Source organism: Eurypyga helias, unplaced genomic scaffold (assembly GCF_000690775.1).
Source record: "Eurypyga helias isolate BGI_N326 unplaced genomic scaffold, ASM69077v1 scaffold5059, whole genome shotgun sequence".
Lineage (NCBI taxonomy): Eukaryota > Metazoa > Chordata > Aves > Eurypygiformes > Eurypygidae > Eurypyga > Eurypyga helias.
This window is the reverse complement of record NW_010272592.1, coordinates 34400-50341: the sequence shown is the minus strand read 5'-3', so window position 1 is coordinate 50341 and position 15942 is coordinate 34400. Positions and strand designations below refer to the sequence as shown.

Genomic DNA, 15942 nt, shown 5'->3' with positions numbered 1-15942 from the left:
GAAAGCATTAATACTGTAACTAGCACAAAAATTTAAAATAGAACACTGTCTAGCTTTTTTTTTCCCCTAATATTCATCTTTGATTCAGCCAGAAGGCTCACATTGAAAAGTAATGCACCTTGTCATAAATGTAATTATAGTAACATACACTTCAGTGTTAATCTGTTCTCCTGTAACAATTATCTGTAAAATACAGTTTTAAATCATCAAGATATAAATAGATAGATTTGACACTATTTTTATTTGTGTGTTTTGTTGTTACATGATTCCTGGTGTAGTGAAGGAAATAGATTGTATAGATTTTTTAAAAGCAAACACAACAGCATCAAAGAAAAATTGATTCCTCATCTTAACTGATAAAACATGCCAGACTTGATTTTTAACTAAATAGCTCATATAGTCGACGTGTATGCAGTCCATCAGAAATATGACGACTTCTTTACATCATATGCTTCACTTCTGTTTTTTTGGCCAAATAAAGTAAGGTTTATCTGCTTAGGAACATCCCTTAAGTGCTATTTAGAAAAGTTTTCAAGGAGAAGATTGACTGAAGGCCAATGGACTGTCTCATTAGACTAAAGGGATTTCATAAATACTTTGTAGATATATTCTTGTCTTCCTGAAAAGCCATATTTCTTCCTGACAGGCTTTTGTAGTCTCTCTACTGTTCCTCGACCACTCTACTATGACTGCTGTTCATGTCTCCTGCAAGGAAAGGGTTCCTTGAATCCTGTATCCCTAGCCATATAAAGACCCAAATTGTAAAACTATGCATCAATAAGCATTCAAGCCTTTGGAAACCAAAGAGACAGGAAGAAGCATGTAAGACACATCTCTCTTACCTTGTGGTCCCATTGCACACATAATCTGAATATCTACAAGTTTAATCATTGCGCAGTCTTTAAGGTCATACCAATTCCAGTGATCTAACCACTGCCGTAGTAATTCAACAGGTGGCTGAGCACCGTAGACTTCTCGTGCTGGCATATTAACATCATCTACAAATACAACCTGAAAAGAAAAACAAAGGATTTTACATTTATTTATTTTACTGAATATATGCCACCATTTCACTTGAACCTGGAAACACTACACATTAATTCACTTCCATTAAAATTAATGGGAGTAATACACATAAACACATGTTGTTGCAAAGTGGCCTGAAACTCCTCAAGAAGTTACTGCTGAGTTAAATTAAAAAAAAAAATCAAAGTCAAGAAGTAACTGTTTCACTCTAAAGCCATTATAAAACATTCCTATAGAGGACAGAAAAACTGTGCTTCTCTTCTTATTTCTGAGTGTAGTTAATGAAAGACGGCCAACTAATACTTGCTATTTAAACCTCAGTGGGCAACTTACATAGCTTTTCTTGGGGAAAAAAAAATATGAAGACCCACTAAAATCTCAAACTTCAGTGAGACTATGGTTCTATTTTTAAATCTATTAAACATTAAATCTTTCTCAGTACTGATGATCCTAAGGCATACACCACTGCTGATCAGGAAACATCTTCATGTAACTCACCTAATGCAACTGATGCAAGTTTTAGAAAAATTAATGCTTTTTTCCACCCCTTTCTTCTCACTCTCTGATACAGAGTAGAAATTTGGTCAAAAGAAAAACAGGTTAAATCAAGAGCCTTCTCTTATTTAGCACTGTAATAGAGCAAACTACTGAAGTGGTTTGAAGTGTTCTTGAGTAATACAGATCAAGAAAAAAATATCCCTTTGAAATATCTTTACATTTTTAAGACAGGGCTAAAATACATCTTAAAAGAATAGCTTGGAGGGTGAGGCAAGGGAAGACCTTAAAACATATGAACTTTAAATGGTACTTCCTTAAGGAACTTCTAACACGAACACGTTTTTCTCTTGATAACAAGCATTTATTAAATAATAGCTACAAAAACCTGAAAATAAGAAAGAAACAAGGCTGCAAATACAAAAAGCCTATAGGCATTCTAAAAGTATCAGTATTAAATCAGACACATCTATCACTGCATTTTAAACATAATGATTTTTATGTTTTCCTTAAAAGCTAAATTTTTCCTTAATCTGGGAAAAGGGATAACAGAAACTCCTCAGATTTCAGTTTTCAATCTCACTGAAACCCTTCTAAACAGAAAGGATTTGCTCATTGAAGAAAAATAAATAAATAAATATAGCAGAGGTCCACTCTGATATCCTTCAGCAACTCTGAGTACTCAGAGTTCCAGTGATCTTGAAGGGTTTTGGCAGGCATCAGTGATAACAACATAGAAGATTCATATGTTCTTTAAGGTTCCTTCCAGCCTGGAGAGTTCAATGATCTTGGAAGCGTTAAAGTTCACCTAGTCTAACCTCATGCTCAGTGTTGATTTCTCAACAACGATTTCTTACCAGCAACAAGCTTACCCATACAGAACTTTTATCTCAAAGATAACATCACAACATATGGAAGGGTAAACATGACAATGCTGTTCACAGTTATTCAGATCATATCATCTATCACATTTTCTTCTGTTGATTTAAAAAGTGGGAAAATTGATTAAGAGGAGAAAATTGAGGAACTAAATTAGAAGAATTAGAACCCTGACAGTTTATTTCAAATTGAGCATCCCTTCCTGATATCACCTGCGATCAGCTGATAAAATAATGCATTTACATATTTGTTTGTATGTAAACACTTATTAAAATACAGAAATATATATACCATTCTCTTCCCAAGAGGAGGTCCAAAAATTCCTCTTCTCCTTTTGTCCAGTTTGGACATTATAATATTCTGAGTCTGAGCTGCTGTAGTTTGTGCTGAAAAGTTAATAAGCAGTGGCTTGTAGACTTCTTTATCCAAATTATTTAAAAGAAAATTCTGGAAGAATTGTGAAGAGGAGGAAGTTAAAATATTTACATAGATAATCATATTTTATAGGACTTTAGCAAATAGTAGTTAGACTTTTTTACCATTTTTATTTCATTTAAAATGATAAAGTAGTATTTTATCTTTAGGAGAACTCTAAGAGTCATATTTCATCAGATAAACTAGTATTCTTGAATAATTCAAAACATAATAAACCTAATTTATCAGAGAAAAATTTCTACCTCCAATATAGACATTTTCACATTCTCCCAAAAAACAACCAACAAACCACCTAGTGTTTAATATAAATTCAGTATGTTAATATTTTACACACAATAATTCATAGTACTTATTAGGAGTTGATATATATTGCCTGTACTAATCCATGCCCAAATTTGCAGAAGTATCCACAGGTCTAAATATTTATTCCTAGTTTTGAAGAGTTTCCAGGAATATTTCCTGTGACAGGCATAGCAAGAATATCTAAAGATAAGTTTTACCATCAAGATTAGTAATATTTTATAATTTTAACTACCTTCAGAAGTCCTTTATGTTAGCAGTCATTTAACCTCTGATGAAAATCTGGATCAAAGCCAGCATTTCAAGTAAGACTGGAAGGGATTAAGCATTTCTTAACCACATGTAAGGAAAACCACAGGGAGCAGATACCTTCCAGCAGTTGCTATAGAGCATTATTGCATATAAAGTAATGTCTCTAATGACTAGTCTAGTCTCTGTCAACAGCTGTTGAGACCTTCCAGACCCTGTATTTTTTCCAGCAGAAAGAATGTTTAATCTCTACCCTTGAAGGAAAAAATCTGAGCTGCTACACAAAAAAACATAGCAATAACAACTTATGGAAACTATAAAGTAACATGATTCACTGGCCATATTTCTTTTATTCTTTTGATCAGTTTTGAATTCCCAAGAAATATCACATTCTTAACTATCACCCCAGAAATGAACTGGCCAGTAAAAACAAGTCATCTTCTTCAATATAAGCATATGTTTTACTTTTGCTTTATTATATTTCTGACATCAATATTCCAGGAATGGTCCTTCACAAACAGTTCTTCTCCCAGTCTTAATACTTATTTTCTTCAAAATTATTTCAGAAAAGTAACTTAAAACCAAAATAGAGTTAAATAATCCTTAGCCAGTACTATTTTTATCACACAAAAGGAAGGAAAGATAAAAGGTTCAAGACAATGAAGCCAAATTTATTTTACCTGCTCACATAACTTTCAAGCTTTGCTCCCTCTGCAAAACAATTGTGTGTACACAGGCTTCATGTTGATTGCACTCATGTCTAACTTGAGAATCTCATTAGCTAAAAAAAATATGCTTTGGCATATCTCCACTCATATGTCCCCTTTTCGCCTCAAAAGTATACTTTCCCATGGATTTATACGGAACCCAATGAAAAATGCTGAATTTGGAAATTCCTATAAGAGAACCTCAACAGCCCAAACATTCTATTGGCACAGTTCCACTGCCTATCAGGCTTTAATAGTCTCCCAGAAAAGTTGATGGTATCAGGATTTAACACATAGTATCTGTCAGATCTGCCTGAGGAATTAAAATTTTTAATTATACCATTAGAATAATTTTTGTATTACCCATATTGTTATTTTAATAACCACATGACAAAATTGAAATTAACAAAGCACCACTCGGTTACTGAAGATGAAAAAGAAGTTTTTTCCCAAAATAACTCAATTATTTCAAAACGATAATAAAATCTGCTTTCAATTATACAATCTGACTTATCCCTTTAGACAGAAGTAGTAATATTTGTAGACATGAAAAAAATAAAAAAAACCCCACACATTTATCTTGATTTCTTATTTTAATACCTGAAGTTACAATGCTTTTTACAAGATTGTTATTCCCTTTGATTAGAATTTCACAAGCTCTGAGAAATATATTGCAATTGGCTGTACTGTCATTACTTACATTAAATGTTTTCATTACTTACTATCATGTCTTGATTATAATTAGGCACACACTAAGTATATCTTGCCTCTTTCAATATAAAAGGCACACTGGTAACTTAAACAGATGTCAAATATTTGTTTTCAGTGCTCAAGCTCATTTATTAAACTGAATTAGTCTTTCATGCATCAGTGTCTGCCTGGACTATCCCAACTATATCTATAATCACAATGCAAAGTAAATCTATATAGGAACCAAACTGAATTGTCCTGCTCGGGTCCTATTAGCAGCTTATTCCAGTAGATACCTTGGTACTTCTTAAGAATTTCTTCTGGAAGCACAAAGAAAAAAACAAACCCAAACCCAAGACCTTTTGCCACACAACTTCATTTTTAGTTGCCCATAATTTCATTGCATAATATCTAAAAATTCATGTCTCATTTTCCTTTTAAAAAAAAAAGTTAGCAAATTATTCCTATATTCTAACTGTCTAATATCAGTACTAAAAGTACTTACAGTAATATAGGTACTTTTCCCAGTGCCTGTTGGTCCCACAAATACAGAAGGTTTTTGATGCACTGTCAATAATTCCATCAATGCCATGTATCGAACAGTATCCAGAGTTGGTACAATAATTTCATTAAACACCATATCTTGAGGTATAGGAGGAGCTGATTTGAGTGTTTCCACCCAAGGTTCCCAAATTCCTGCTCCCTATTTTAATTTATACAAAAGTCATATTTTTATAATAAACAGGAAAAAACAGCACAGAACCAATGGAAACAAAAAACAAATTTCTATGACATAAGAGATGTTAAGGGTTAAAAACCAACTTTTTAAGGATTAAAAAATTATTTCATAGGTTTGTTTCAGAATGCAGTTTACAGTTTGAAAGGACTTAAAAAGAAACATAAGACCTGTGCCTGAAGCACGCAACTACTGAAAGACAAGGGCTTTATCTTTTTTATCTGTACACATATTATCTATATATAAAAAAACCCCCATCTATTTATATATACATGATATATAGTATATAAACATAATAAAATAGGAGATTACCATATAAATTTAAATCACGAAAAAAGCACAGTCAGCCTTTTCACAGACTCCCATAATAACTACCTCCCAACTATGGAATTTGAGGGCAGATTAATTTTAGTGCTGAAGCTCCACAGCACAGCTTTCTCTGTTAAATCAGCCTGCTACAGGAGTCTTAAAAGATGTCAAAACTCTCCAGCTGTAAATTATATAAGGATATTGTAAAAAAAATTGTAAATAGCCCTGAAACAACTCTATGTTCTATCCCAAAGGAAAAAAATCTATCTTGATATAAAAGTCATATGAAATCCCTAGATACTGCTCTGTCCTTAATTCTTGCTTAGAGGGCACATATTCCCACCTCTGAACACCAAAAACCCTTTACTGGAAGAACATGTTTTTATGGATTAGGATCAGAAGGCATAAAGCCTTGATGACTGAAATCTCAGTCGCTTTCCTTCAAAAGATGCAGGAATTCATGCATGAGCTGAAATCTAGACAAAAGTAATTCTCATTGTACTGCAACAGGACTTCACAGGAATGATAAATTTAAAAAAAAAAAAAAGGTATGTTTATTTTATTTTGGAGTCTCTGGTGCACACCAGATACAGTGTGCGAAGTTCTCTCCTCCACTGGGAGAGATGCATCATGGATTCACATCTTAATCCCAGGAAAAAGGGGCAGAGAAGAGGCAGACAAGTAGCCTACTGCAGTCATGAGAGAGTTATGGCCTACGGTATATCAAGTGCTTCCTCAGCCTTAGAAAAGGGCTGAAATCCCACATAAAATAATCTTGCAGGAAATCAAGAATAAAAAAAAATAACAGAAAAAATAACTGGTTAAGATTTGCTGCAAACTTGTTCTGCCACAACAGGCAATTATTCTGGTAGCCAAAAAGACAGGCTTTGGTACTGCAAGTACTAAATACTAAATCATCACTAGACTGCAAGGATGAATGTCTGGCCTATTCAGTGATAAAAGCAGCAGACACAAATTTACAATAACAACACACATCTTGTAGCATTCATAAAAGTTCAAAACAGAAGTCCACATGTTATTTTGCAATCCTTACCTTTTTGACAAACCGATAATCATAAATTGTTCCTTCTGTTGGAAATGGGACTGTGAAAGCTTTTGAAGGCTGTTGATCAATATTGCTCAGTAATTTGTATCGTTCTCTTGCCTCCTCACTAACTGGTCCATTAAGCATTTCTCGCACAACTTGGTCAAATTTCAGCCGATCATCATCTTTACAGCTAGCTCCTACAGACCATATCAGTGAAAACAAAAAGATGCCCTAGAGTTGGAAAAAAAAACCCGCCAAAATGTAACTTTGGTACCTGCATATTACAAAGTTATTCACTGAAATCAAAGTAATCTTTGCCACAAATGACAGCAGAATTGCACTGGACCAACTTGATTTTATGTATATAGCATAGAATCATTATATTACCTATCAGCATCTAATCACCTTCCCTGTGTAGCAGAATTCCTGACCTGCTCAGAGCAGAGACATTATTTTGAGAAAGTTCAAGCTGCTTTTTACTTCAGAACAATTTACATTATCTGTCTGTTATACAAGGACCCATCTCATATAGTGATGGCTAGTCTGTTAACAGGGCTTTCCTTGAATTGCAGTCCTTAGATAGCATTGATCTAACCAGTAATAAACTGAGATACCAGGAACTAGAGAATCTCATACAATTTTGGCTGATCAGTATAAAATTCATTAAATGTTTATCAAGACATCAAACATGTGAGACTCTACTATGTATCAGTCATAAAGAAGATAATAGTATTTTCCTTAATGGACATCACAAAATAATGTATTCTAATTATGAAATATAGATTTCAGTGCCTGTCAAGTCCATCTCACAAAAGCCTGGTTTGGAATTCCATATTCTGTATATTAAAAAAACTGCCTACCTCAAGCCAAGAGAAAATGTCGTGGTCATTCATAGCTTTAACTTTAGTTTCATCAGCAAATTCATCCATCATGCAGTCCATCAGATTCGTTAGTGATCGAACTAAGTTTGTATCTGAAGTAGGAGACAGTTCCTGAAGAGAAAGAAGAAACAGTTGCAGTTGTGTCTTATTCACTGAAGAGAGTGACAGATGGTGGGGGGGGTTTCCTTACTGTGAAGATAAAAAACCCCCTGTAGCATAAAGGTGTCTAAAATACATTCAGAAGCAAGTTAAACAGTACACAGAAACCATGTTCACAGCCTTCATCTTAACAGCTGTTTTTAAAAATTAGTAACTATAAATTAATATGGTCCAAATAAAACGTTTTGTCTATCTGTTCCTTTGGCATTTTGAAGTGAAAATAATTCATACACTCTTAGTTTCTCAGAAAAGTTCTTTATCCTACCTTTGTGTATTTCCTAATAAACTCAAGACAGAGTGGAACCATTCTGTCAAACAGGCCTATTATAAATTCTTTATGCACAGAGCTGATTCCTGAATGCATTGTATTTAGCCAAGACATCATTAATGGTCTCCAGCCTAACATATGGGGCTCCATATAGACCATACCACACCTTGAAACCTAAAAATAAACAAATGCGTGCATGTTAGTTAAGCCATCTCCAACGTTTTTTTCCTGCCTACAAGAACTTAAAAAAACATTTGGTATTATAATATATAGCTTCTGGGATTATTAGAAGTCGGTATAAAGTGTAGAGCGGGGTCCTGTGAGACTGGAGACAGACGAGTTTCAAACCTAGCTTTATTTCTTCAGCCAACAGGAGACTTAATGTCATTAAATGTCTGACTTAAAGACAGATTTTCCTCTTTAGTTCCCACCATTAAGGTCACAAAAGATAGTAAACTGACTATTAGAGTGCCTAACAATTTTTAATTTTTACATAATTTTAAATAAAAAATCCTTCCCAGTATGACTATGCAGATATTTTTTTGTTTATATTGGTATCTGAGCCTCTATTCATGTTCAAGAGAAAATTACTGCATTCCACAAACTGCCATCAGAAAAAATAAGTGTGATATAGACAGGTGCCAGAAATGCAGTTATTTTACCAGAATTTGTCTGGGAGATTAAAGACTTCCACATGAATGATTTTATTTGCCTTGTCAGACACTTTCAGTGTCTGGACTCTGAACAGTTACAGTGTCTTCTGTATATGCAATTTACATCAAATATGTAAAGATGTAATTTTGCACATCATACTCCAGGATTAGGAAAATTTGAACAAGAAAACCAAGCTACAATGTCCTTTTTTTTTTTTTTAAAAAAAAGAAATACAAACATATGAAATATCAAAGAAATACAAACTTATAATTACTATTCTCAGTTAAATGTATTTTCTTAATTATATCAAAATAATCAAAGACATTTTTAAACAGTCTTTTAAAGAAAGGTACCTACAGTAGCAGGAGAAGCAACTTCTAAATCCATTGGTTCAAAAATAAGGCTCATTTGCTCTGACATTTTGATGATCTCTCCACTCATAAGGCACAACTTTTTATTATCATCAAGCACAGTATTCATATTCTCAATCCATATTGCATCCACTGGTCCATCAAAAACAAGCCATTTTCTATCTGGAGTCTGGTTTGCAGAAAATATTTTTAATAAAATATTTGCAATTTATTTTATTACATTTACTGTAAAATAAATGTTTCAGACCTAAAGATATTTGCCACCAAAAAAAAAGTGAAAATGCTAGGAATTCAGAGTTGTATTCATAAGCAGTTTCTGAAATCACAATCTACATTCACAATTTAGTTTTATAACTTTATAGCATATACTGTAGTTAACTATAGAAGGTTAATATCTTTGACTGGTTTCTTGCTATTATACTTGTAAGGCAGTGCATTGCTTCTGTCAAACTGCAACATATTTAAATACTTTGACTTATGACACAGTGAGACTGTTAATACAAGTTAACTCATCAGTAACACCTACTGCACACACACCATGCAAGTCTAAAGGACTAATTTAAGGAGTAGGGTAATATCTAAATGTAATATGTTTGGGTTTTTGCACCATAAGCAAATAGTCACAAGTACTCATCATATTTTTTTGCAGTAAAATACAAAGCAGTTGTGCAGTTCTGCACATTATTAGAGATGGTGAACCTTGCACTGATCAACTTCAATATACTATTTATTTTTGTTTACAGGGACAGAGTCCAACACACAATCAACAGCAAAAGTAAAGTATCTGTCAGGTGGACATATTTTTTTATTATATTCAGTCACATTATTTCCGTGGACTTTAATGGAAGGTCAGCCATAAGCCACACTCCTACAGAAGTTTCTTCCAAAATAAATGTCAAAATGCCCATACACATAAACATCACAGATGTGGGCCACAGTCAGACAAAATAAGGAATGACAATATGGTAGAAAGATTAAATATTTGTTTATGTATAACATATGCAAACTAACAAAACTCTTCTTCACATAAGGACTTCTGAAACACAATCTTAACTCACCAGCATCCAACATGTACTTTGCATGGAGCATACTAAAATCAAGCCAAACTGCAGTGTCTGTATTCCAATGATTAAGCATATGAATCTTACAGTGGTTATGCAAACAACATAGAATTAAAATCTGAAATGTATGAATTGGGAAGTCATTTCACAAAATACTCTAGCCTGTTAAGCACTTACTGGGGAAGAAGCAAATGCTCTGAAGCTCACTGCAAGGATGCCATCTGACCATTCATGTGACACTGGATCAAACTGTCCATATAGCTGACCCATTGTTATGGATTTGGGATTTAAAACAGTGATCTGAACTTTGTTTTCTTCCATCAGCCCCTGAAGACACAAACGTTAATAAAATCTGTTAACACCAAACATGCAATTCATTATGCCATTTGTTCTATTTTGAATTTTACAGTTACGTATTCTTAAATCTTCATAATAATTGCATCAGTTTACATCAGGAAAGAAATGACACATACTACATTTGAAAGACGGTTTGCAAATGTCTAAAGACAATTATCCCAACTTTATCATATGTAGTTGGAAGTCTGATTTTAATGGTGAACAGTGGCTTAACAACTGAAAACAGAATTCTTTTTTTTCTCTTTTAATGTTACTAAACTAGACATTAGGCAGCCATTCAAGAGACCCAGGTTGTATTCTCACACTTACAGGGATTACAACAGGCCAAGCCCTTTTGTTTCCCTATCCCATTTTTTCCATCTTTAAGGAAGAAATGTGACTGCCTTGGTAAATTTCTGAGATTGATGTCAAAATGACATTACAAAGTTGGTTTTGGGTTTTTTTCCTACTTAAACCATGTAAAGATATTTAATTTTACTTTTTGATTAAACATCAACCAATTCTTTTCTTCTCTCTGTGAGTAAATATGACTTTTAATACTGCACACATCAGAGACCAGGTGGCTGAAAAATCACAGTTCTACAGGAATGATACTATACTCCCACAGATACACATAATCTTTGTTTCCTTTGATGAAATATGAAATGCAGGAATTTTTATTATACTTTTTCAAAGGTGAAACAAGTATATTTATAAAAAAGTATGAGTACAACTTGTTTTTCTGACACTCTGTATTGAATTATTATTCATTCTAACATAGTTTCTTATTTCACCAAACTGAATATTCAGAGTGAAATGTACTATTTAAAGAAAGGGAAAAACAGATAACATCTTATTTGAGAGTTATAACCTATGTGAACAGCAAACAGACAAGGATGATAAAAATACAATTAAAACACACCCAAACCCTGAGTACAGCAAGTTTGCCACAAGTTGACCAGCTAAAAAATTAAAATACTGTTGCAATGAAAAAATTTTAGATTTCCAAACAGAAATGCGAAGGAGTGGACAGTGATTCACTGAATTAAAAGGAAAAACAGAAATTTAAATATTGTTTTATCAGAGAGAAAGGAATAAAATCTCTCCTACATACCTAAAGCAAGAAGCTTCACAATTTAATCTATAATATAGGAAGCAACTAAGTAACAGCTTTTAATTAATGGTTCTAAGGCTAGAGTTCTGTTTGATAGCAAAACCAATGTGAAAATCTCACCAGCCTAGTCTTGCCAATACCTGCACAAAAATACAAGGTGCCTGCCTGAAGATTACCATGAAGGAAATTAAACAGTTTTGCTAAGGTGGCTGGTTGCATGTTTCCAGTCAGCCACTTGAAGAAATTTGGCATCCTGAAGATCATTTATGCTTCACAGTTACTAGTTTCTCTGCGGGTGTCGGGGTTCACCAAGTGCGCCACCTCTCAAGTCTCACCTAAACACTTCATTTCAGAAACAGCTACAAAAATGTCTTGTACTGGATTTACATTCCATCCTAACAGATCAGACTAGACTAAATCTAGAGGTCCTTAGAGCACAGAATACTAAAGACAATAACTATGACTAGATTATTCTGCAAAAGCCTAGGCAGCACTAGGGGCAGGATTTCAGAGGTCCCATACAAAACAAATGGTTGGATGGCTTGACTTGGAGCAACATTTGGTATAACTATATCACTGGACCACTTAAATGATCCACTGATAACAATTATTCCCCACTTCTCCTACATCAGCTGAGAAGTTATTTAGCAGAACAGATCTTAGATTTGTTTCAGATCCAAAATCTGTCTGAAAAATTAAAATACTCTGGTTTCAAAAATAATCAAAATTTGAGATGATTTAGGTTTCTGGGTTTACATAGGTTTATTATATTCTTATCAGAAAAACTTCAAAATTTTGTGTAAGTTTATGAAGCAGGTCCATAGTTCTGAACCAAAGAATCTTGATTAAAAGAGAGTTCAACAGCTGCCATGAATAAGTTGGAAAGCTTTCAGAAGGAACAGTTTATCATAAAATTTCAAGGAGCTAATTAATTTCTTACAATGAAAGAAAATGCCATGTGAAGAAACACAGGAAACTTATGAAATGTGTACATTTAAAATGGGGTCATCCTATCTTATGTAAGCTTGGAAGCACAGCTTCTCAATCAGATTCTTTAGCTTTTTCTCACATCTTTAGGCTCCTTAAATTCTGTATTCAGTATAAATACTAAAATATGTTCAGAAAATTTGTTTGAATATAGTTATCACCAGAAATTTTTATAAAAATGTTTACATACCTTCTCACACATGTCTCCCAATGCTGCTGCAAGAACTCGATATGCACAGGTTTTTCCCCCAAAAGGCTCTCCAACTATCATAAAGCCATGACGCACAGTCATCATCTCATATATCTGCAGGATCTTCATAGTAAATACGTCAGTCATTTGCAAATTCATAGCATCACAGTTTGTTTTGATGGCTTCCAATAAATCACTGTAGTCTGGTTTTGGGAGCTTCACACCAGGAAACAAATCAGAAGTGATACCCTATCGAAACAATAAATTGGAAAGTACACTTATTTTTCACAGCAATTTGCTTTGAAACTCATGCAATCAACCCTCTGTTTACACTAGGCAGACTAATCCCTAATCAAGAGAGATGTATCTGATTACACCAGAGACCTGAACAACAAGGGCAAAGCCTCCAAAATTTAAACATATGAGGGAGGACATGGGTGTTTCTCATTCTCTCAATTGTGATATATAAATTGAGGGAAGAAATTAATATTTCTCATAATAAAGAGGGAAATCATTCTTATAATTTTCATGGCTTAATCCCAGCCAGCATCAAAGTCCCCCACAGCTGCTCTCACTCACTCACCTCCCCCTACCCCCCCCTTTTAAATTACATTACTACTGTTGAACTTTTTATAATTCTTTCTGTATCTGCTAAGAATTACTTTCATGCCCTCGTGAATGTTTTCTTACAGAAATTACCTAATTTTATTCCATTATAAAATTACATAAAAATAAGCATTATGCATTGAAAATATAATTGCAACTAGTATGACTGCTAAAAATATATCTATTGCTATCCAAAACAACTTGTGAGAGTTTGGATGTTGTGTGTAATTGCACACAAATCCCCACAGCTGTGTATGAATAAACAATTTTTTTTCCAAATAAGATCTTTCCACTAATGTTTAAAAGGTTCACATGAAGCACAAGGTTTTCACAGTTTCCAAACATCTATATACACCAACCCATATCCTTTCTTCTTTTTCTAACAGGACACAGAAAGCTCACAGCTACCAAAGAGGATTGCAAACTTTTCCTAACGAAGTTCACAGCTCACATTTGTGTTGGGCATGTCTGCTTCAACCAGAGGTATATTAAATGCACCTATCCTGCACTAACAGATTAGAAGTCTGATCCAAATGGCACATATTAGGAGACAGACTGACTGTGTTAGTGCATCCTGTAAATCAGGGGAGCAAGTTACAGAACATTTTCTCCAGCTCAGTTCCATAGCAAAATCAACACAGGATAAGGATGCATGTGGGCCATTCTTTTACAAAAATGTGACTATTAGTAAGTACCTATTTCATAAGAACACTTACAAGGTACTCTGAAATCTTGAATACATGATCTATAAAAACAGTATGTTACCATTTCAAGCACTAGACTTGGAAGAAACTTTCATTGGTCTGAACTATCAAAACCCAGATGCTTGCTGTCTTTGCTAGGAAGGAACAGCTAAGATTAAGATTTAAAATATTCACGGGCTAGATTTAAAAAAGTCTTTGGTCCATCTCTTTGATAAACCTATTATATAATATTTTTATCAACTAGTATTTTTAGTGAGTTCTTTACATTACTAAAAATCTGTATGTTTTCTACCTCAAAAAGTGGTAAATCATGAGACAAGAATTTAGGCAGGTTGACATCTGTAATGGATCTAAGGAGCAAAATTTCTTCATCTTCCAATGGATATTTCAGCTAAAACATATAAAAGATAGTGTTAGTTAATATTTATAGTTTCAAAAAACAGATGTTAAACTTAACTGTTTTACTGAACATTTTCTGTTGTCCACTTAGGCAATTATTTTGGCAGGTTCAGGTCCACTGATAACAACGTGTTCTGGATGTATGTTTATACATTCACATCAAGGTGTTTGCAGTAAGTTTCTATAGTCAGGCCAACTTCGCTTTAGCTTATGCTCAGTGATAGGTGTTACTATAAATCTGACATGATGCTTTTTCTTAAACCTTGAAAGATGCATTTCTTTGCCTCCCAATAAGGATAATTTTCCCTACTTTGACATAAAACTTCTGCCTTCAGCAAACTGGAAATTCTAAAAGCTTGCATATAGATCTCCGTCCCAGGTTATTAAAAAAAATAAATATATATGTGTGTGTGTCTGCATGCCTCTTTTGCCACAATACATAGCTTAGTTACTGATTTTGAGTTTCATAGTGGTTTTCTAATAACAGTAAGATTATAGGTCAAAGAAAATTGGAATGGAAGAGAATTATAAATTAACTAGTCGACCTAACTAAAAAAAAGTGAATTAGTAAAACAGCTCAGTTTCTTAGTAAAATGTATGCATTCACCCACACCACAAGCCAAACCAAAATACTACATCCTAAAGCATTTTTCTTAAAGACAAAAGAGCGATCAAAGTCACGTGTCAAATTTTAAACACCTACTTGCCATTGTGTAGAATAGTGAGACACGTTTCTAAGTTACTGGATGACAACGAAAATTCACAAAATCATTTACCTTCAGGTTGCCAGCAGCAGTGAGTACTGACTTCACAGCTCTCATTCCATAATCATAATGGTGCTGAGAAGACAACTGCTCTGAACACAGACGATACGTAGCTACAATTTTTACAGACAGAGGTCGAGCAGTAACGAAACCACAAGAATACAGCACAATCTCTGCAATCATGGCATAATCAGGAACCATCATGGCTACTGTTCTAAAGAGAGCCTATTAAGCACATACAAGAAAAATCACATCAGAAAAAAATGAAACATTATTATATACAACTTCTTTCTACGATTACATATAATACTTTTTCATTATTTCATTAATACAGCGACAGCCAATTAAATTTAACTGTCATAAGAACAACTACAACATATTTAATAGCTTTCCATAAAGGCCTAGAAATAATTTATTCTCCATTGTGAAAATTTATGGTTGTAGGTCTTCTTCATTCAAAATTAACAACAAAAACACAAGAAACACCACAAACTCTAGAAGGAATATGGGGGTAAAATACAACTACCACAAATAAGTTGAGGCTCTCAGACTCTTATTGTTTAGCAGCAGCCTA

The 15942-nt window shown here is 33.8% G+C and overlaps 1 protein-coding gene across 1 annotated transcript in view; it reads right to left on the bottom strand.

Moving 5' to 3' along the window:
- Positions 1 to 15942, bottom strand: part of DNAH7 (dynein, axonemal, heavy chain 7) — a gene marked incomplete at its 5' end in the record, with an annotated part of 92321 nt that overhangs the window by 44801 nt on the left and 31578 nt on the right. The window contains 11 exons of the mRNA XM_010159166.1: positions 843 to 1011; positions 2692 to 2847; positions 5287 to 5484; positions 6881 to 7105; positions 7735 to 7866; positions 8180 to 8356; positions 9194 to 9376; positions 10446 to 10595; positions 12896 to 13144; positions 14498 to 14596; positions 15381 to 15593. Coding sequence (XP_010157468.1) covers positions 843 to 1011; positions 2692 to 2847; positions 5287 to 5484; positions 6881 to 7105; positions 7735 to 7866; positions 8180 to 8356; positions 9194 to 9376; positions 10446 to 10595; positions 12896 to 13144; positions 14498 to 14596; positions 15381 to 15593 — 1951 coding nt within the window. The remainder of the gene's footprint in view (positions 1 to 842; positions 1012 to 2691; positions 2848 to 5286; positions 5485 to 6880; positions 7106 to 7734; positions 7867 to 8179; positions 8357 to 9193; positions 9377 to 10445; positions 10596 to 12895; positions 13145 to 14497; positions 14597 to 15380; positions 15594 to 15942) is intronic.